The sequence below is a fragment of the Piliocolobus tephrosceles genome, chromosome Y (assembly GCF_002776525.5).
Source record: "Piliocolobus tephrosceles isolate RC106 chromosome Y, ASM277652v3, whole genome shotgun sequence".
In the NCBI taxonomy this organism is placed as follows: domain Eukaryota; kingdom Metazoa; phylum Chordata; class Mammalia; order Primates; family Cercopithecidae; genus Piliocolobus; species Piliocolobus tephrosceles.
Genome location: NC_045456.1, coordinates 24810098 through 24831894, shown reverse-complemented (window position 1 = coordinate 24831894; position 21797 = coordinate 24810098). Strand labels below are relative to the sequence as shown.

General features: G+C 37.4%; 1 protein-coding gene across 1 annotated transcript in view; it reads right to left on the bottom strand.

The window, feature by feature from the left end:
- Window positions 1–21797, bottom strand: part of LOC111535438 (probable ubiquitin carboxyl-terminal hydrolase FAF-Y) — a 151998-nt gene that overhangs the window by 81077 nt on the left and 49124 nt on the right. Inside the window, 9 exon segments of the mRNA XM_031935007.1 lie at window positions 6600–6666; window positions 6668–6724; window positions 7491–7612; window positions 7615–7639; window positions 7961–8201; window positions 9382–9593; window positions 10978–11073; window positions 12581–12923; window positions 15300–15381. Of these exon segments, the coding sequence (XP_031790867.1) occupies window positions 6600–6666; window positions 6668–6724; window positions 7491–7612; window positions 7615–7639; window positions 7961–8201; window positions 9382–9593; window positions 10978–11073; window positions 12581–12923; window positions 15300–15381 (1245 nt within the window).

The following is a 21797-nucleotide window of genomic DNA, read 5'->3' as shown; positions in this document are numbered from 1 at the left end:
AGGCTGGGTACACCTATGAGACAAAGCTTCCAGAGGAACAATCAGACAGCAACATTTGCTGTTGAGCAACATTCACTCTTCTGCAGCATCCGCTGCTGATACCCAGGCAAACAGGGCCTGGAGTGGACCTCAAGCAAACTCCAACAGACCTGCAGCTGAGGGTCCTGACTGTTAGAAGGAAAACTAACAAACAGAAAGGACATCCACACCAAAACCCCATCAGTACGTCACCATCATCAAAGATCAAAGGTAGATAAAACCACAAAGATGGGGAAAAGGCAGTACAGAAAAGTGGAAAATAAAAAAATCAGAGCACATCTCGCCCTCCAAAGGAACACAGCTCCTCACCAGCAATGGAACAAAGCTGGACAGAGGATGATTTTGATGACCTGACAGAAGACTTTAGATGATCAAATGTCTCTGAGCTAAGGGAGGAATTACAAAGCCAGAGCAAAGAAACTAAAAACCTTGAAAAAAATTTGATGAATGGCTAACTAGAATAACCAATGCAGAAAAGTCCTTAAACGACCTGACAGAGACGAAAACCATGACACGAGAACTATGTGACAAATGAACAAGTTTCAGTAACCGACTCGATCAACTGGAAGAAAGGGTAGCAGTGATTGAAGATCAAATGAATGAAATGAAGCGAGAAGAGAAGTTTAGAGAAGAAAAGAGTAAAAAGAAATGAATAAAGCCTCCAAGAAATATGGGACTATATGAAAAGACCAAATCTATGTCTGAGTGGTGTACCTGAAAATGACAGGGAGAATGGAACCAAGTTGGAAAACACACTGTAGGATATTATCCAGGAGAACTTCCCCAACTTAGCAAGGCAGGCCAACATTCAAATTCAGGAAATGGAACGCTACAAAGATACTCCTCGAGAAAAACAGCTCCAAGACACATAATTATCAGATTCAACAAAGTTGAAATGAAGGAAAAAGAATGTTAGGGGCAGCCAGAGAGAAAGGTCGGGTTACCCACAAACAGAAGCCCCATCAGACTAACAGTGGATCTCTCGGCAGAAACTCTACAAGCCAGAAGAGAGTGGGGGCCAATATTCAACGTTCTTATGGAAAGGATTTTCAACTCAGAAATTCACACCCAGCTAAACTAAGTTTCATAAGTGAAGGAGAAATACAGTCCTTTATATACAAGCAAACGCTGAGAGATTTTGTCACCACCAGGCCTGCCCTACAAGAGCTCCTAAAGGAAGCACTAAACATGGAAAGGAACAACTGGTACCAGTCACTGCAAAAACACCCCAAAATGTAAAGACCGTCGATGCTAGGAAGAAACTGCATCAATTAATGAGCAAAATAACCAGGAAACATCATAAAGACAGGATCAAATTCACACATAACAACATTAACCTTAAATGTAAATGGGCTAAATGCTCCAATTAAAAGACACAGACAGGCAAATTGGATAAAGAGTCAAACTCCTCAATTTGCTGTATCCAGGAGACCCATCTCATGTGCACAGGCATACATAGGCTAAAAATAAAGGGATGGAGGAAGATCTTTCAAGCAAAAGGAAAAAAAAGGCTAGGGTTGCAATCCCAGTCTCTGACAAAGCAGACTTTAAACCAACAAAGATCAAAAGAGACAGAGAAAGCCATTACATAATGGTAAAGGGATCAATTCAACAAGAAGAGCTAACTTTCCTAAATATATATGCACGAAATACAGGAGCACCTAGATTCATAAAGCAAGTCCTTGGAGACTTACAAAGAGACTTAGACTCTCACACAATAATAATGGGAGAACTTAACACTCCACTGTCAACATCAGACAGATTAATGAGACAGAAAGTTAACAAGGATATCCAGGAATTGAACTCAACTTTGCACCAAGCAGACCTAATAGACATCTACAGAACTCTCCACTCCAAATCTACAGAATACATACTCTTCTCAGTACCACATTGCACTTATTCTAAAATTGACCACATAGTTGGAAGTAAAGCACTCCTCAGCAAATGTAAAAGAACAGAAATTATAACAAACTGTCTCCCAGACCACAGTGCAATCAAACTGGAACTAAAAAAAAAAAAAAAAAAAAAAAAAAGAAACTCAATCAAAACCGCACAACTACACGGAAACTGAACAACCTGCTCATGAATGACTACTGGGTACATAACGAAATGATGGCAGAAATAAAGATGTTCTTTGAAACCAATGAGAAAAAAGATACAACACACCAGAATCTCTGGGACACACTTAAAGCAGTGTGAAAGGGAAATTTATAGCACTAAATGTCTACAAGAGAAAGCAGGAAAGATCTAAAATTGACACACTAACATCACAATTAAAAGAACTAGAGAAACGAGCAAACACATTCAAAAGCTAACAGAAGGCAAGAAATAACTTAGGTCAGAGCAGAACTAAAGGAGAGACAGACACAAAAAATCCTTCAAAAAAATCAGTGAATCCAGGAGCTAGGTTTTTTAAAGGATCAATGAAGGCCGGGCACGGTGGCTCAAGCCTGTAATCCCAGCACTTTGGGAGGCCAAGGCAGGCGGATCACGAGGTCAGGAGATCAAGATCATCCTGGCTAACATGGTGAAACCCCGTCTCTACTAAAAAATAGAAAAAACTAGCCGGGCGAGGTGACGGGCACCTGTAGTCCCAGCTACTCGGGAGGCTGAGGCAGGAGAATGGCGTAAACCCAGGAGGCGGAGTTTGCAGTGAGCTGAGATCCGGCCACTGTACTCCAGCCCGGGCGACAGAGCGAGACTCCGTCTCAAAAAAAAAAAAAAAATCAAAGAAATTGATAGACCACAAGACTAATAAAGAAAAGAGAGAAGAATCAAGTCCATGCAATAAAAAATGATAAAGGGGATATCACCACCAACCCCACGGAAATACAAACTACCATCGGAGAATACTATAAACACCTCTATGCAAATAAACTAGAAAACCTAGAAGAAATGGATAAATTCCTGGACACATACACTCTCCCAAGACTAAACCAGGAAGAAGTTGAATACCTAAATAGACCAGTAACAGGTTCTGAAATTGAGGCAATAATTAATAGCCTCCCAACCAAAAAGAGTCCAGGACCAGACGGATTCACAGCCGAATTCTACCAGAGGTACAAGAATGAGCTGGTATCATTCCTTCTGAAATTATTCCAATCAATAGAAAAAGAGGGAATCCTCCCCAACTCAGTTTATGAGGCCAACATCATCCTGATATAAAAGCCTGGCAGAGACGCACAAAAGAAGTGAATTTTAGACCAATATCCCTGATGAACATCGATGCAAACATCCTCAATAAAATACTGGCAAAATGAATCCAGCAGCACATCAAAAAGCTTATGCAACATGATCGAGTGGGCTTCACTCCTGGCATGCAAGGCTGGTTCAATGTATGCAAATCAGCCAGGTGTGGTGGCTCAAGCCTGTAATCCCAGCACTTTGGGAGGCCAAGATGGGCGGATCACGAGGTCAGGAGATCAAGACCATCCTGGCTAACACAGTGAAACCTCGTCTCTACTAAAAAATACAAAAAACTACTGGGCAAGGTGGCGGGCATCTGTAATCCCAGCTATTCGGGAGGCTGAGGCAGGAGAATGGTGTAAACCCAGGAGGTGGAGCTCGCAGTGAGCTGAGATCCAGCCACTGCACTCGAGCCTGGGTGACAGAGCGAGAATCCGTCTCAAAAAACAAAACAGAAAAAAAAATACGCAAATCAATAAACGTAATCCAGCATATAAAGAGAACCAAAGACAAAAACCACATGATTATCTTAATAGATGCAGAAAAGGCCTTTGACAAAATTCAACATCTCTTCATTGATAAAAACTCTCAATAAATTTGGTACTGATGGAATATATCTCAAAATAGTAAGAGCTATTTATGACAAACCCACAGCCAATATCATACTGAATTGGCAAAAACTGGAAGGATTCCCTTTGAAAACTGGCACAAGACAGGGATGCCCTCTCTCACCACTCCTATTCAACACAGTGTTGTAAGTTCTGACTAGGGCAATCAGGTAAGACAAAGAAATAAAGGGTGTTCAATTAGGAAAACAGGAAGTCAAATTGTCCCTGTTTGCAGATGACATGATTGCATATTTAGAAAACCCCATTGTCTCAGCCCAAAATCTCCTTAAGCTGATAAGCAACTTCAGCAAAGTCTCAGGATACAAAATCAATGTGCAAAAGTCACTAGCATTCTTATATACCAGTAACAGACAAACAGAGAGCCAAATCATGAGTGAACTCTCATTCACAGTTGCTTCAAAGAGAATAAAATACCTAGGAATCCAGCTTAAAAGGGATATAAAGGACCTCTTCAAGGAGAACTACAAACCACTGCTCAATAAAATAAAATAGGACACCAACAAATGGAAGAATATTCCATGCTCATGAATAGGGAGAACCAATATCGTGAAAATGGTCATACTGCCCAAGGTAATTTATAGATTCTATGCCATCCCCATTAAGCTACCAATGAGTTTCTTCACAGAATTGGAAAAAACTATTTTAAAGTTCATATGGAACTTTAAAGAGCCCGCATTGCCAAGACAGTCCTAAGCCAAAAGAAGAAAGCTGGAAGCATCATGCTACCTATTTCCAACTATACTGCAAGGCTACAGTAACCAAAACAGCATAGTACTGGTACCAAAACAGAGAGATAGACCAATAGAACAGAACAGAACAGACCCCTTAGAAATAATACCACACATCTATAGCCATCTGATCTTTGACAAACCTGACAAAAACAAGAAATGAGGAAAGTATTCCTTATCTAATAAATGGTGCTGGGAAAACTGGCTAGCCATAAGTAGAAAGTTGAAACTGGATCCTTTCCTTACACCTAATATGAAAATTAATTCAAGATGGATTAGAGACTTAAATGTTAGACCTAAAACCATAAAAACCCTAGAAGAAAACCTAAGTAATACCATTCAGGACATAGGCATGGGCAAGGATTTCATGTCTAAAACACCAAAAGCAATGGCAGCAAAAGCAAAAATTGACAAATGGGATCTAATTAAACTAAAGAGCTTCTGCACAGCAAAAGAAACTACCATCAGAGTGAACAGGCAATCTAAGAATGGGAGAAAATTTTTGTAATGTATCCATTGACAAAGGGCTAATATCCAGAACCTACAAAGAATTCAAACAAATTTACAAGCAAAAAACACACAACCCTATCAAAAGTGGGCAAAGGATATGAACAGACACTTCTCAAAAGAAGACATTTATGCAGCCAAAAGACATATGAAAAAACACTCGTCATCACTAGCCATCAGAAAAATGCAAATGAAAACCACAATAAGACACCATCTCACACCAGGCAGAATGGTGATCATAATAAAGTCAGGAAACAACAGGTGCCGGAGAGGATGTGGAGAAACAGGAACACTTTTACACTGTTGGTGGAACTGTAAACTAGTTCAACCCTTGTGGAAGACAGTGTGGCGATTCCTCAAGGATCTAGACCAGAAAAACCATTTCACCCAGCCATCCCATTACTGGGTATATAACCAAAGGATTATAAATCATGTTGCTATAAAAACACATGGACATGTATGTTTACTCTGGCACTATTCACAATAGCAAAGACTTGGAACCAACCCAAATGTCCATCAGTGACAGACTGGATGAAGAAAATGTGGCACATATACACCATGGAATACTATGCAGCCATAAAAGAAGATGAGTTCATGTCCTTTGAGGAATATGGATGCAGCTGGAAACCATCATTCTCAGGAAACTATCGCCCGAACAGAAAACCAAACACCACATGTTCTCACTCATAGGTGGGAACTGAACAATGAGAACACTTGGACACAGGAAGGGGAACATCACACACCGGTGCCTGTTGCGGAGTGGGGGAAGGGGGGAGGGATAGCATTAGCAGATATACCTAACGTAAATGAGAGTTAATGGGTGCAGCACACCAACTTGGCACATGTGTACATATACAATAAACCTGCATATTGTGCACATGTACCCTAGAACTTAAAAGTATAATAAAAAAGAAAATAAAAAGACCTAGTATTTGACAGCACAACAGGGTGACTATAGACAACAATAATTTAATTGTATACTTTAAAATAACTAAAAGAAAGTAATTGATTGTTTGTAACATGAAGTATAAATGCTTCAGGGAATGAATACCCCATTTTCCATGATGTGTTTATTATACATTGCATGCCTATATGAAAATATCTCACGTACTGTAATAAATACATACAACTATGATACCCCAAAAAATTAAAAAGAAAAAAATTTTAAAAGAAAACAACAAAAAAGAAAGTTACTTGAGGGCTATTTGATTTTGACAGAAGGGTGAGGTAGAAGACTGCTGTTCTTCACTGTAAACCTTTAAAGAACCCTGACTTTCTGAAGTATTAGTTTTCTAAAAGTATTTCATGAAAATTACATGCTTCTAAGTATTTCCCCATCCATGAAAATATTTTCATCAGTAATACCATGAAACACACATGATCAACATTATAGACTATTCCACAAGGTGTATTGGATTTGCAAACAGAATTTGTTAAAATTTTCTTTTTCATCCGCCATGTAGTTATGAGCATTCTTTCTCTGGAGTAGGGGGATGGATCATTTTCTTACCTGGTGGCATAAGTTTCATAAGTACTCTTGCTCCATCTCTAAGAGGTGGCATATTCAGGTTGCTTGCTACCTAAGTCTGCAACTTGCCAAAGGGAAGAGATGTATCTGGGATGCACTGACATTATCTAGAATACAGAATGTATAAAATATTTATCTGTAAATTGTGCCACAAAAAGGTTTTTGTTAATGAAAATTTACTCTCTACCCTTCAAATAAGGTTTCTATTGGTCAATCGCATTTTTGGATATACCATTTATACTACATACTCATATACTATGAAAAAATGACTATTTTCACTTTGATAAATCCATTGATTCATCATGCTAATTTAATACATTACATATTAAGCTTTCTAATATACTTTGAGTAATTTCACTGCAACACTTTTCCTATTGTTTTGTAAACTACGGTTTCACATAGTACTCAGAAGCTGATTATACAAAAGGCACCTCACTCCCTCAGGAATTAAACTCCTAATCCAATTTTTTCAGGGACTCAAATCTCCCTAATGCTGAAGTGACTGGTATAACTGCAGGCATAATTTTTAAGAGGCTGAGGGAAAGGCTAAGAAAGGTGTAAGTTGTTGTTCCTTTACATATGAGATATATTTCTAAGAGTCATAGATAATACATCCTATTTTTCTTTAAAACTGTCCTAAAAGACTGAAAATACAGTACCTTGCAGGGCTATATAATACCATAAGCTGTAACAGATTAATTCTACCAACATAATTTTATTATAAATTCCTACAACTAAGAAATTCACTCAGAAAACAATTGACTATACCATTGACATTTTGACCCATTTATGAATCTCTATAAATCTAAGAAGCTCCTCAGAAAAAGAACTGTTCTACACATTTCTTCATATTTTGCATAAAGAATTACTCACCACCCCAGGCAAACAACGTTCCACCTCTAGATTGGGATCATCATTGTAATGATTACAGTGGTTTCCAGGAGATGTAGTTGAGGAATCGGAAGAGCTATCAGGACTTGATGGCATGTTGAATGTATTTGTATAAGTTTGGCTGTAATTAGCTGAAAATAATAAGTGTGTTTAGCAGCAAAGACAAGGGAAAACATTCCTAGAATTAATGGAAATTAGATACGTTGAAAGGTCAAAATACACCTTATGCTTTAATTTTAGAAAAACACTTAAAAATTACTAACATAACCATTTAATTGTATTTCCTTTAAGCTCTGTAAATTTTGTCTGTCTTATTCAAGGTTATTATAATATAGATGCCAACACAGAAGTTTCTACATAATAGTTAGATGCCCAACAGACATTTACTAAATAATAAAATATAGCCTCAACATTTAAATTTCATGACTTATTTAAAAGCTGTATTTACTTACAGATTTATCTTTTAAGTTTAATTGTCCAATTAGCTTTCTGTCATCTTCAGAATCTATCAACTCACCACCCACAAAAAGTTCAATTTTTGTATGGGCTACATTGGCTTTAATACGATTAACAATACATCGCCGTACTGAACCAACTGTGTCATTTGTATGAGACCATATATCGAACTCTTCAACCTGTCTGCTCTGGTTTGGAAACCAAACTATAAGAGACAGGTGTTTGCCACGAAATGCTCTGAAAAATAAATAAGTAAATAAAAAGAATTTTAAAAACAGAAAAAACTGCAATGATACTAAGCAGACTGCTAAAAAACAAAACAAAACAACAACAACAAAAACCCTGAAAATTTAGCATTTTCGTATTAAGTCAGAAGATGATAGTTAAAACAACTTCTTTGTTTTTAGGATCTTTAGAACATGACGCTTCTTTTAAACAGTGAACAAACATCACAATCTTGGAAATGCAATAATCAAATTCTGTTGTTAATCTTATCTCTATGGAGATTGAAAGAAAGCTTCCTACTTAGATCATAACATACATGAGTAATGCTTCAGTTATTTTCATGCCACAAAACTCAACTCACTAAGACAATTTTCAAACACGGAATAGGAGTTTTGGCTTGAACATATAAACAAAAATGCTAAAATGCATGTTTCTGTCAAAATGTACCCCAAAATATTTATCTTGGTATAATCTTGCTTATTTTATTATCTTCTGATAGGTAAGATGCAAAATAAAAAACAGCATTAAAAAGTAATTTTACATTTTTTCAGTTAAAAAAGTGGAATCAGACTTTCAAAAAATGTGATTGTGCTCATTCTGTAAACTTTCCCCAAAACTGGAATTGCCATTAAATTGTTAATAAGTAACTGACTTTAGTTATACTTACATTATTTAGTTATATTTATATGATTATTCATATCACATGCTATAGAATTTGTATATAATTTGTGATTATATTAATATCTGACTATTCTATCATCTGGTTATTTTATGGTAATTAGTTTTTAAATTTAAAGAAATTTTAGCAAACACCATTTAAAAATATTCCTTCTCACACTGGCTGAATAAGCAGTTCTTAATTTTAAAGAACATTCAAATAAAAAAATCATCCAACGCAAAGTAAGTGTATCACACTTAATGAATAACAACTTAGAAAAATAAAAAAGACACTGTTAACTAATGAGTGAAATACCTTACCAAAATATAAATCAAAATAAAAACATACCTATCAAAAAACATCTACTTTTTTCAAAGTAAGATATAGTTGTTTTTAAAGGCAGGAATATTGGAATTCAGAAATGAAAATATTCCCCACTTTCCTTTTAACTTATTATTACTTTCCTAAGTAACTTTCTAAGAAAATTGAATCAAACAATTATAAATTAACACTAGCGATCCACCTCATACAAACCTGGACATAGGTAGAATCATTCTTTCCTCGTGATAATCACTGTCACATTCATTAATGTACTCTTTTAAAACAGTTAATACTCTAACCATTCAAATGGCTTCTTGTCTTGCACAATTAATACTGTTTTTGTCACCATCCAAAACACACAGTGTATCATATGACGTTTTTAAACGATCAAAGCAAGACTGAATGAAGTCTTCATGGATAACCACCTATAAATAATGGGTCAAATACAGATAATCCAAGTTGTTTACAAACTTAAAAATGAAATGTGACATCAATCTAATCAAAAGCAGTAAAACGTCAATTTAAAGGTACTCAATCATAGTAATATTTACCCAGTAATAAAACACAAGTTTCCTCAAAAGGAAACTGATTACATGAAAACTAGCAAGTATAAACCAATTTTGTTTTTAAAAAGTAAAATGTAGGCCAGGCACAGTAGCTCACGCCTGTAATCCCAGCTCTTCAGGAAGCCGAGGCAGGTGGATCACCTGAGGTCAAATGTTCAAGATCAGCCTCACCAACATGGTGAAACCCAGTCTCTACTAAAAAAACAAAAAATTAGCTGGGTGTTGTGGCAGGCACCTGTTATCCCAGCTACTCGGAGGGCGGAGGCAGGAGAATCGCTTGAACTCGGGAGGCGGAGGTTCAGAGAGTTGAGATCCCACCACTGTACTCTAATCTGGGCAACAAGAGTGAAACTCCATTTCAAAAAAAAAAAAAGTGAGGCCGGGCAGGGTGGCTCAAGCCTGTTATCCCAGCACTTCGGGAGGCCGAGACGGGCGGATCACAAGGTCAGGAGATCGAGACCATCCTGGCTAACACGGTGAAACCCCGTCTCTACCAAAAATACAGAAAACTAGCCGGGCGAGGTGGCGGCGCCTGTAGTCCCAGCTACTCGGGAGGCTGAGGCAGGAGAATGACGTAAACCCGGGAGGCGGAGCTTGCAGTGAGCTGAGATCCGGCCACTGCACTCCAGCCTGGGCGATAGAGCGAGACTCCGTCTCAAGAAAAGTGAATGTCCAGTCAGGCACATGTGGCTCATGCCTGTAATCCCAACACTTTGGGAGGCCAAAGAGGGAAGATAGCATGGGCCCAGGAGTTAGAGGCTAAGTGTCTGGCAGCACAGTGAGGTCTCATCTGTAACAACAATGAAAAAAAAATTAGCTGGGTGTGGTGGTGTGCACCTAAAATTGGAGGTGGGAGGATAGCTTGAGCCTGCGAGTTCCAGGGTATAGCTGAGCTGTGGCTGCACCACTGCATTATAGCCTGGGTGACAGTGAGATCCTCTCTCAGAAAGGCAAACAAAAACAAATGCCTAGACAAAAAGCCAAACTAAGATAAAATTCTGGCCATCTCAACAGATGATAACGAATAATTATATTTAAAATTATTTAAATCACCTAAGGATAATGATCAAAGCAACATTCCTTTAGTTAGCATTGGGTAAGGGAGAAAAGTGGATTAAATACTGAAAAAGTATTTTTGATAAGAGTTAAAAAATTATTTTCTAGTTATTTTCAGGTTAAAAAAGATAGTACCCAACAATTTAACCCAACTGTTGTGGATCTTTTTAAGCACTTCAATTCTCACCTGACTGACTTTTAATCTTGGGCCAAGGTTTGTGTATATGTCTTTAAGAAGATCTATAGCTCTGTTAGCAATCTCATCACTACTCAGAATCACAACCTGGTTCCAAAAATATTACAGTATTAAAACCATTCAAGATACAGTTTAATTTGGTATTTAAATTTAAATCGTATCCTTAATTTTAATACAATCTTCAATAATTTAAAGATAAGCTGATTTTGATACTCAAATAATGTCAGTGATCTTAAGAATGAATGATTAATTAAAAATACAACTTTTCTGAATAAAAGCCGTTTGCTTAAGAATGAAAAAGACACAAATATTTGAAGTGATATTATTTAACTCCTCAACTTGGTAGTCAAGTTCTCAGGTTTTCAAGGGGTAATTCAAATACATTAAAAAGAAGGTGCAAGAAATGCTATTTAATATAGAGCTATCCTGATGGCGCCAGCAATTTTTGTACATCTTTACCAATCATTTAATAAAACAGTGTTTTTCAAACTAAGTTTAGAATCTGTGCACCTTAGAGTATTTCAGGAATGAAAATCTGGAGAGTTTGAAGAGAGAAAAGAAATGAATAATGGGAAACTAAGCAGAGAAATGCAAGCTTTCCTCTCTCACTTCAACTACCTGTATATAATTTTTTAATTGATAGGAGTTACTACTAGCTTCAAAACCACTGGTTTTAATGGAACACCATAGCAAACTTCTCAGTTTAAAGTTTGTCCACAGAATACATAAATAATAAAACCTCAAAAATAAGCTGTGACACAACAGATTAGACAGTTCAAGATGGCAACAAGATATATTACACTATGAATATGGGAAAGTTAGCTTTATGAGCATGCAACATTTATTCCAGCTATTTAAATAAATACAAAGTGAACAATATCAATAAAGGCATTGATTCATAATCATATGCTAGTAATAGTCTTCTGTCCATCATTCATGTCAGCATTAAATATAAATAAACTTCAAGACTTATATAAAAAAGAGAGAATAAAGGACAGGAGAATAAAAAATGTAGTTAGTGTGTAGAGGGTTACTATAATTCTTTTTTCTTTTTTCTGAGATGGAGGCTCGCTCTGTGTCCAGGCTGGAGTGCAGTGGCATGATCTCTGCTCACTGCAAGCTCTGCCTCCCAGGTTCATGTTATTCTCCTGGCCTCAGCCTCTCAAGTAGTTGGGACTACAGGTGCCTGCCACCATGCCCGGCTAATTTTGTTTTTCTATGTTTAGCAGAGACGGGGTTTCACTGTGTTAGCCACGGTGAAATCTCCTGATCTTGTGATTCCCCTGCCTTGGCCTCCCAAAGTGCTGGGATTACAGGCATGAGATACTGCGCCCAGACTACTATAATTCTATACATCTGAAAAGTGTAACAGATTCTAAGTTAGTACATACAATAGGGTGAGAGAAAAACACCAGTAATAAAATATAAGAAGCTGAAGAAGAGCAATTAGCCTTGCACACCTAGATTTCTAGGACAAGCATCAAAACAGAATACATACATAAGATTCTCAGGTAAAATTACGACTCTTGAATTATTTTTAAAAAGTAACCTCAGGTACAACATTGACAAACAAAAGTTCTTACTGCTCACTTACCCTCCAAAGGTAGTCTAGTCCAATTAATTCCAAATCATCCATCATATAGGATCTTCTTTTTGCTATTAGTTTCCCTTCTCAACAATTGACAGCTTTGAAAAATCTTTCAAAGCATTTCATTCCATTTTCAGTTAAAAGGGAAGGATCAAGTTGAAGCACATTACTTTCAAAGAAGTCCTTATTAATATCAGGATCTAAGTCTGGTTCATCCCGCATTAACTTGGAATACCACTTAAAACAGGCTTCACGATCACAAAGATAAACTGCATTCTCTGCTAAGCACTTCCATATTTGTTTTGCCTGAGGAGCACAGAGCCACAGTTGGCCATCCTTCAGTAAAAATCTTGGAGAAACATAAATCAGTAATTAGGGTCAATACAGTTTTTTCCTGCAAAGCAAGTTTTGACAGGCACAATACATAATATTTCACCACAATTACATTTTAATTACAGCTTTAAAAATATTCAAAAATGTGTTGAACACATATGTGGAATTTAAAATGTGTCAGGTATTCATTTGTTTAACAAATATGAGGCAGCTACAAAATGCCAGCAACTTTGCTAGGTGATGTGCCCTAAGTAAGAAGACTTCTTGTCACTTTCCATTCACCTTCTGAAACTCAATACTGATTTAGCTCTCTGCTGAATTATTTGCAAAATGAGATTATTACACTAAATGACTTTCAGAGATAACTAAATGTCACCATGAATTTAAAGCTGCTTAAACTGCTCACATTTCTGAAAATACTGCAATCATAACTAGCCATGTTAAACAAAAAATCTACAAGTAATTAAAAATTATGTGTATCTCTGTAAGCATTAGTGTGTCCTCAGTGATGTCCTCAAGCTTTTTAGTTGTTTCACTATTTATTAGTTCACTACAATAAAACAATGATTAGTCTGCTTTAAGCTGTCTCTTTGATTGGCTTCTATTTTCTCTTAGCACTCTCCCACCTACTCTACTATTTCTATGAATAACGATGAAAGGAAAAATAAGTTTATTTTAACTTGAATAATAACTTCACAGTTAACAAAATGATAGTGGCTTTATTCCCAAAAAGAGTGTAATGTTTTTATTTAATATCAGAAGGTTTCTTCTTCTGGATCTTAATTTTTTTTTTTTCTGAGACAGACTCTCACTTTGTCGGTCAGTTGGGAGTGTAGTGGCACAATCTCGGCTCACTGCAAACTCTGCCTCCCAGGCTCAAGCAATTCTCTTGCCTCAGCCTCCCAAGTAGCTAGGATTACAGATGTGTGCCACCACACTCAGCTGATTTTTTGTATTTTTAGTAGAGACGGGGTTTCACCATGTTGGCCAGGCTGGTCTCGAACTCCTAACCTCAGGTAATCCGCCCACCTCGGCCTCCCAAAAGTGCTGCAATTACAGGTGGGAGTCACCGTGCCTGGCCTGGATCTTAATTTTAGGTTGTTATTATCTCTGTAAGAGTGCTGAGCATGAAAGGACCGTCTAGATTAAATCTACATAATCTCTCTCATCATAATTTCTAAATAAGCAACAAGAGATTGAGCAAGATGAAACACAGCAGTTTGTAAACTAAGGTTTCAATGTAAATGTCTGAAAATTCACTGGTGTGATAGGGCAGACACTTTTAAAAACGTCTATATGGGTAGTCTCTATCATATACCAGCTGTGTGATTTCAAAGCACTTTGTTTTCCCCAAATGGAATCTCATGGGGAGTTAACACCTGCCTCACAAGGTTGTCATGATGAATAAAGTGATTAGCACAAGGCCAAATATATACAGGTGGCATTGCTCTTATAGCTTCACCCTTTAATTAATTTTAGTACTATAATAGGAACTCTGGAAGATCATCTGGTTCTAAACTTTACTAATAGAACGAATAAATTCTAACTAATTTTCCAATCCAATAAACCTAAGTAACACATTTACCAAAAACAATGGCTCACTTTAGAAGACATACTCAATATAAGAGGCAGATTGTTTTCCTGTGTGGTTAAAAAAAAGGTACAAGTGTCAGAAAACCTGACACTAGAATATTTTGCGAACTAAAATCATATAAGTACTTTTATCTATAAAGACAAGTTCAATCTGGCACACCGTAAAATCCTTAATAGTTATGAATCGACTGAATAAAAAAAAAACCCGACTTTTTGTCAAATATTGTCCCATAAATTATGATTCAACAGCAAACAGAATTATATGCTCTGTAAAAAGAAAACTAATCCCAGAATTAATAGAGAAAAATAATGAATTCAATAAATTTTATAAAACACTGATAGTTCTGGAAACTTTTCTTAGTATACTTATTATTCAAATACTTTTCTTGCTATGGTATGGTAACTATTTCTAAGAGATCTCTCATTATTCAACCTATACATACATAAAAAAATACACGTCATTAAAAGCTATGTATTACTCAGTAAATTCAGTTTGGAACACAGGTTTGGCTTACAGAACAGACAATTTTCCTTCTCCCATATAAAGTAATATTATTATACATAGTTAGAGGTTGCTTTTGTCTATTATTGTTACAATATTCACAAGCTACTCAGGAGGCTGAGATGGGAAGATCACCAGAACCTGAAAAGGTTGAGGCTTCAGTGAGCCTAGATTGCCCCACTGCACTTTAGCCTGAATGACCACATGAGATCCTGTTTAAAAAAAACAAATAGAGAGTAACACTGCATTCCTTATCACTGCAGTCCCTTAAAAGAATAGCACTCGTTTAAAACAAACCTAAGGAAGTTTAGTCGTTCTTGAACTTCTTCGACATATCGACTTCCAAGCCTCACTGTTTGTGGATCATAGTCTTCATGATCTGCAAATAAACCAAAATTATGCATTATACACATGTATATCCACACCACTGACTTAGGTAAAAAGAAATTATTAAGTTAATAATCACTAACTGTTAACAATAATTAACAGGCAACTTGTAATTATGGTATGTTTATTTAAACCCTTTATTTCCACAAAAATACAATCACTTTTTACACAATCAAAAGAAAAATATAACCTGCTGAACATGTTATCAAAAATATTTTTTAGTCTAACTCCACCTTCATTCATTACACACACTGGTGCAATTTCTGAGTACAGCCTATGTTTTTATATCATGTTTCCATTTTCCTTCTTTGTAGGAATGTACACTATTTAGTGAAGAAAGAAATCTCACATATTTTGACTCATGGCTTTTTACTTCTATATACAGGAACACCTGCCAACAGTTGTAAAAATGCACAGCTTACTTTCATGAAATTGACAGGTTGCACCAAATTGCAGCCCCTCGAGTTTTCTTTAAAAATCTGAGACATAATATAAAAAGACTTTCAGCTGCATGTAAGTTTTCTCGTTTTTCAGACCACTGATACTGAAACATCTGATTAAACATCAGACTGGCACTTGAGGTAGTTTTTCATCCCCTAAAGCTTTTGAACTAAAAGCTAATTTTTTTTTTTTTTGAGGGGGAGTGTGTGGCACAGGGGTGGTTTATGTGTATGAGTTTACATTTTAATGTAACTTCAAAATAGACAAGGTGCAAAAATAATACATGAACAACTCTTTATCCAGACATACCAACTGTTTAGATGTTGCCTATTTGTTTTTACAGGTATCTCTGTTTACATATGTATATGTCATCTTAATGAACCATTTGAAGGTAAGCTGGACACATCATCTAATTTTATTCCTTCAAGTTGTGTTTATTTCCCAATAACAAGTACAGTTGACCCCGAACAATATGGGTTCGAACTGCACTCATCTACTCATTAATTTATTCTATGGATCTTTTTAAATAAATGATGAGTACTGGAAAATTTTTAGAAAATTTGTGACATTTTAAGAAAACAGATGGACTTAGAAACATTGAAAAAAAAATTAGAAAAGGCCACATACAGTGGCTCACGCCTATAATCTCAGCACTTTGGGAGGCCAAGGCAGATGGATCACCTGAGGTTAGGAGTTCCAGACAAGCCTGGTCAACACAGTGAAACCCCATCTGTATTAAAAATATAAAAATTAGCTGGGTGTGGTGGTGGGTGTCTAATTCCAGCTACTTGGGAGGCTGAGTCAGGAGAACTGCTTGAACCCAGGAGACAAACACTGCAGTGAGCCAATATGGTGCCACTGTACTCCAGCTTGGGTGACAATGAGACTCGGTCTCAAAAAGAAAATAATTTTTTTTTAGAAAAAATTAAATGTCATGAATACTTAAAATATGTTTATTTCAGTGAGCACCAGTGTTGCGAGTATCCACTTAAAATGCTGTGTGATTCTAAATGCTGTGTGATTTTAAACTCCTGAGTGAGCAATTAAGTCTCTTCAGTAAATTATGTACCATGGTAAAAGAAAAAAAAAAAAAAAGTACTCTCTTGTCTGGGCGTGGTGGATTACGCCTGTAATCCCATAATCTCAGCACTTTGGGAGGCTGGGAAGGGAGGATCACAAGGTTAGGAGTCTGAGACCAGCCTGACCAATGTGGTGAAACCTCATCTCTACTAAAAGTACAATAATTAGCTGGGAGTGGTGCTGCATGCCTGTAATCCTAGATACTCAGAAGACTGAAGCAGGAGAAACACCTGAACCCAGATGGTAGACACTGCAATGAGGTGAGATTGCTGCACTGCACTCCAGCTTAAGCGACAGAGTGAGACTTTGTCTCAAAAAAAAAAAAAAAAAAATTAGTCTCTTGCAGTTCTCATGTATTTTTTTGTGTTTAGTGCAATAATAGAAACAATGAATGACACCACAGGACCCAAATGATGTGCTCCCCCAAAAACAGTGAAAATCATGACATCACAAGAAAAAGCTGAATTGGTTGATATGCATTGTAGACTGAGGTCTGCAACCATGACTGCCCCCTATTTCACGATAAATTAATTCAGCATAAGGACAACTGTAAACACACACACACACACACACACACATACACAAACACACTTCATGAAGCTGTCATTGCATCTATGCCAGTAGGAACAAACTGTACTTTTGGGAAATATCTTCAACTTTGTATTGAAAAATGCACATTTTTTGAGCAAGACTGCTATAAAAAAGGCACATTTATAGACTAATATAATGGGAAAAATCAAAGTCATTATGACAAATTAAGGCAAAAGGGGTAGGAGTTTGGTCAGGGTGGTGGGAGAAATTATAGGAGAAGATGCAAACGTTCTTGGAAGGCTACGAGGTTTTGCAAAAGCTTTGAAAGATAATTTGGTTGAAGGCAGCCAAATTATCTTATCCAGAGCCTCAGAGTAAAAGGTAGATAACAAGTAACTGTAAAGGAATTGATCTAGGTAAGTTAAGTTTACTTAGGCCTCAGAACTTGGCCTTTAATCATCCAGTGTGCAGGACTGCTCTCTACGGGTAATTACCCACAAGTTGTGTTGACTCAAAGCCTTTGTCATTAAATCTGGACTAAATAAATGCCCACTTGTCAGGGCTGCAACTGCTGTGACTCTTTACAGTACCCTCCTTGGTGTCTGTGAGCGGCTCAGTCCCCTAGCTGCACCCAGGCAAAAAAAAAAACCTGTGTCTGCATACATTTTTTCATCAGTCGCTTGGCAAGAGTCTGCGGGTCAGACCCAGCAAAAAAGGTGAAGGATTTGAAAATGGAGAATTGCCAGCTTAGGATGATGTGATAACTTCAGAAAGCAGTTTATCTTTAAAAATATCAAGATAACAAGAGAAGCAGCTTTTGCCAAGCAACAGGCAGCAGGTGAGTTCCCAGATGACATTCATAAAATTGTTGAGGAGAAAAGTATCTGCCGCAACAGGCTTTTAATGCAGATGAAAGTGCCCTATTCTGGAAGGAAAGAAAAAAGGCACAGAGGACATTTGTTAGTAAGAAACAGGCAACTACTAAGATTTAAGGTAGGAAAGACTACGCTAACCGTAAATGTAATCAGGCTAATGATCAGGATGGCTCTTTTAATATAAAGTGCTAACCCACCACCTTGAAAGGAAAAAATAAACATCAGCTGCCAGTCTTGTGGTTGCACAACAAGAAGGTTTGACAACTAGAAAGCTTTCTCTGGGTTGGTTCCATCAAAGCTTTATCCCTGAAGTCAGGAAGTATCTTGCCAGTAATTGGTTGCCTTTTAACGTTCTTTTGATACTAGACAGTGCCTCTGGCCAAAGGCATCAATGTGGTCTGCTTGCCCCCAAACACGTCTCTAATTCAGCCTCTAGATCAGGAAGTCATAAGAACTTTAAGGCTCATTACATATAGTACTCCCTAGAAAGGACTGTCAATGCTGTCTAACAGAACCCTAACAGAAAGAACATCATGAAAGTGTGTAAGGATTACACCACTGAAGATGCCATCACTGTAACAGAAAAGGTGATGAAACCCATCAGGCTGGAAACAACACATTCAAAACTATGTCCAGATGTTGTGCATGACTTCACAGGATTTACAACAGAGCTCATTCAGGTAATCATGAAAGAGATCATGCAAATAGCAGAAACCATACATGGGTGAACGGTTTCATGATGATTCTTGGAGAAATTCAAAAGCTAATAGATGATACACCTGAGGAATTAACAAAGGACAACTTAGTGGAAATGAATGCTTCTGAACCAGTGGCAGACAATGAGGAAGTAGTAGAAGCACTGACAGAAACAAACTGACATTAAACAAGCTGGCAGAGGATTCTGATTACTCAAGACTGCTTTTGACTTCTTCTATGACATGGACTTCCATATTATATATAGGTACTGAAATTACAGCAAATGGTGTAGGATCGATTGGTACTGTATTGGAGCAGTCCCTAACCTTTTTAGCACCAGGGACAAGTTTCTTGGAAGAAATTTTTCCACAGACAGGGGTTGGGATGATTTTGGGATGAAACTGTTCCACCTAAGATTATCACGTATGAGGTGCAATGAGCACTCAACCTAGATAGCTCTCATGTGCAGTTTACAATAGGGTTCCTGCTCCTATCAGAATCTAATGCTACCATTGATTTGACAGGAGGCAGGCCTCAGGCGCTAATGCTTCATCACCTGCCATTCACCTCCTGCTGTGTGGCCCAGTTCCTAACAGGCCAGGGACCAATCATGGTCCTCGGCCTAGGGGTTGGGGACCCCTGCTGTATATAAACATTTTTTGAGACATGACAAAGAAAAACATCAGACAGAAATAATATTTCCCTAAAATTACAGTGTGTGCCTGTCTTTTCTGCATCACATTCCAATTCTTCCTCATCTGACACCTCTGAGACAGCAAGACCAACCCTTCCTCTTCCTCCTTGTCCTGAGCCTACTCAATGTGCAGACAGGATGAAGGCCTTCAGGGTGATGCACTACCACTTAATGAACAGTAGAGGTATTTTCTTCCTTACAATACTCTCAGTGACATTTCTTTCCTCTAGCTTACTTAATTGTAATATAGTATATAATATGTATAACAGATAAAATATGTGTTAATCAGCTGTTTTGGTTACCATTAATACTTTCCAGTCAACAGTATGCTATTAGTAATTAAATTCTGAGGAAGTCAAAAGTTATATACTGATTTTCTGACTTTGTGGGGTGTCAAGGCCCCTAACCTTGTGTTGTTCAAGGATCAACCATATAACATCTTTCATAACCACAGTATATTTACCAGGTTTTAAGACTCCAACAAGACTGCTCTCAGATTCATACTGTATTTAGAAACTTAATGAATTGTACCAATAATGTCATCACTTTATGCTTTCTTTTCTGCAAGTCCAGGATAAAACTCTGGCTCATATACTACAAGTAGCTTTCTTTCACCTGAAGTTTCCTTGTATCTTTTTTGTGTTTCTTTGTCTTGACCATTTTAAAGAATGAAGTCACTTAATGCCACTCAATTTGCATTGTGTATTTTCTTTAGATTCAGGTTGTGCATTTTTTGAATAAAATATCCCAAAAGAGGCCGGGCATGGTGGCTCAGGCCTGTAATACCAGCACTTGGGAGGCCGAGACGGGTGGATCACGAGGTCAGGCGATCGAGACTATCCTGGTTAACATGGTGAAACCCTGTCTCTACTAAAAAAAAATAGAAAAAAATTAGCCGGGCGTGGTGGCGGGTGCCTGTGGTCCTGGCTACTCGGGAGGCTGAGGCGGGAGAATGGCATAACCCTGGGAGCCGGAGCTTGCAGTGAGCCAAGATTGCGCCACTGCACTCCAGCCTGGGTGACAGAGCGAGACTCCGTCTCAAAAAAAAAAAAAGAAATATCCCAAAACATATCCTATGTTCATTTCCCATATTATCAGAAGCCATGTCAGTGTGTCCTACGTAATAACTATGTTTTAACTTAGATCACTCAGTTAAGGCATTTCTGCCACATTTCTCCACTGAAAAGTTAGTATTTCTCTTTGTAAAAACTTCTGGGAGGATACTTTGACACTATGTCAGTAATCCACTTCTTATTAGACTTTCAGCTACTTCTTTTATCACCTGTTGTTTTTTTTTCCTGCGTTTTTAATTTGCATTGTTCTCCATTTATTTTTATCAATATCAACAAAAGGACTCATATTGTAAAGCAGTTATGTCCTAAGTATAATATTTGATGCTTAAATTGTCACAGATTTGACTACTAAGAGGTGAATCCTATGTCTTTTTTGATATGTCAATATGATTTTCTAAAAACTTATTAAAATTTCTGGCACAGTAGGATGTTTAAAGTTCATCCTGTACTTTCCAGTACAAAGCCAACACTGTCAAAGAGTAGTGACAGTGTCAAAGAGCAATTTTACTTCAGGAAATTAATCACTTTCATTCAAAATATTTTTTAAATCAGAAGAACCCACACCAAAGATTTAATAGTACTTCATAGCTGGCATGCGAAAATGAGGTAAGGACAGGTACAGTAGCTCACATCTGTAATCCCAGCACTTTGGGAGGCCAAGGCAGGCAGATCACTTGAGGCCAGGAGTTCAAGACCAGCCTTGCCAACAGGATGAAACTTTGTCTCTAATAAAAATACAAAAATTAGCCAGGCATGGTGGCTCAGTCCTGTAATCTCAGCTACTTGAGAGGCTGAGACAGGAGAACCTGGGAGGCAGAAACTGTAGTGAGCAGAGATCATACTGCTGCACTGTAGCCTGGGTGAGAAAAAGTAGGACCCTGTCTCAACAACAACCATCACCAAAAAAAAAAAAGAAAAAGAAAATGAAGTAGAATTAGTGAGTGAATCAAAGCCAGATTCTGCATTAAGCACTGCCATTGTTGTTGAGTGACACTTGTGAAGAGACGTTTTTCCTGTG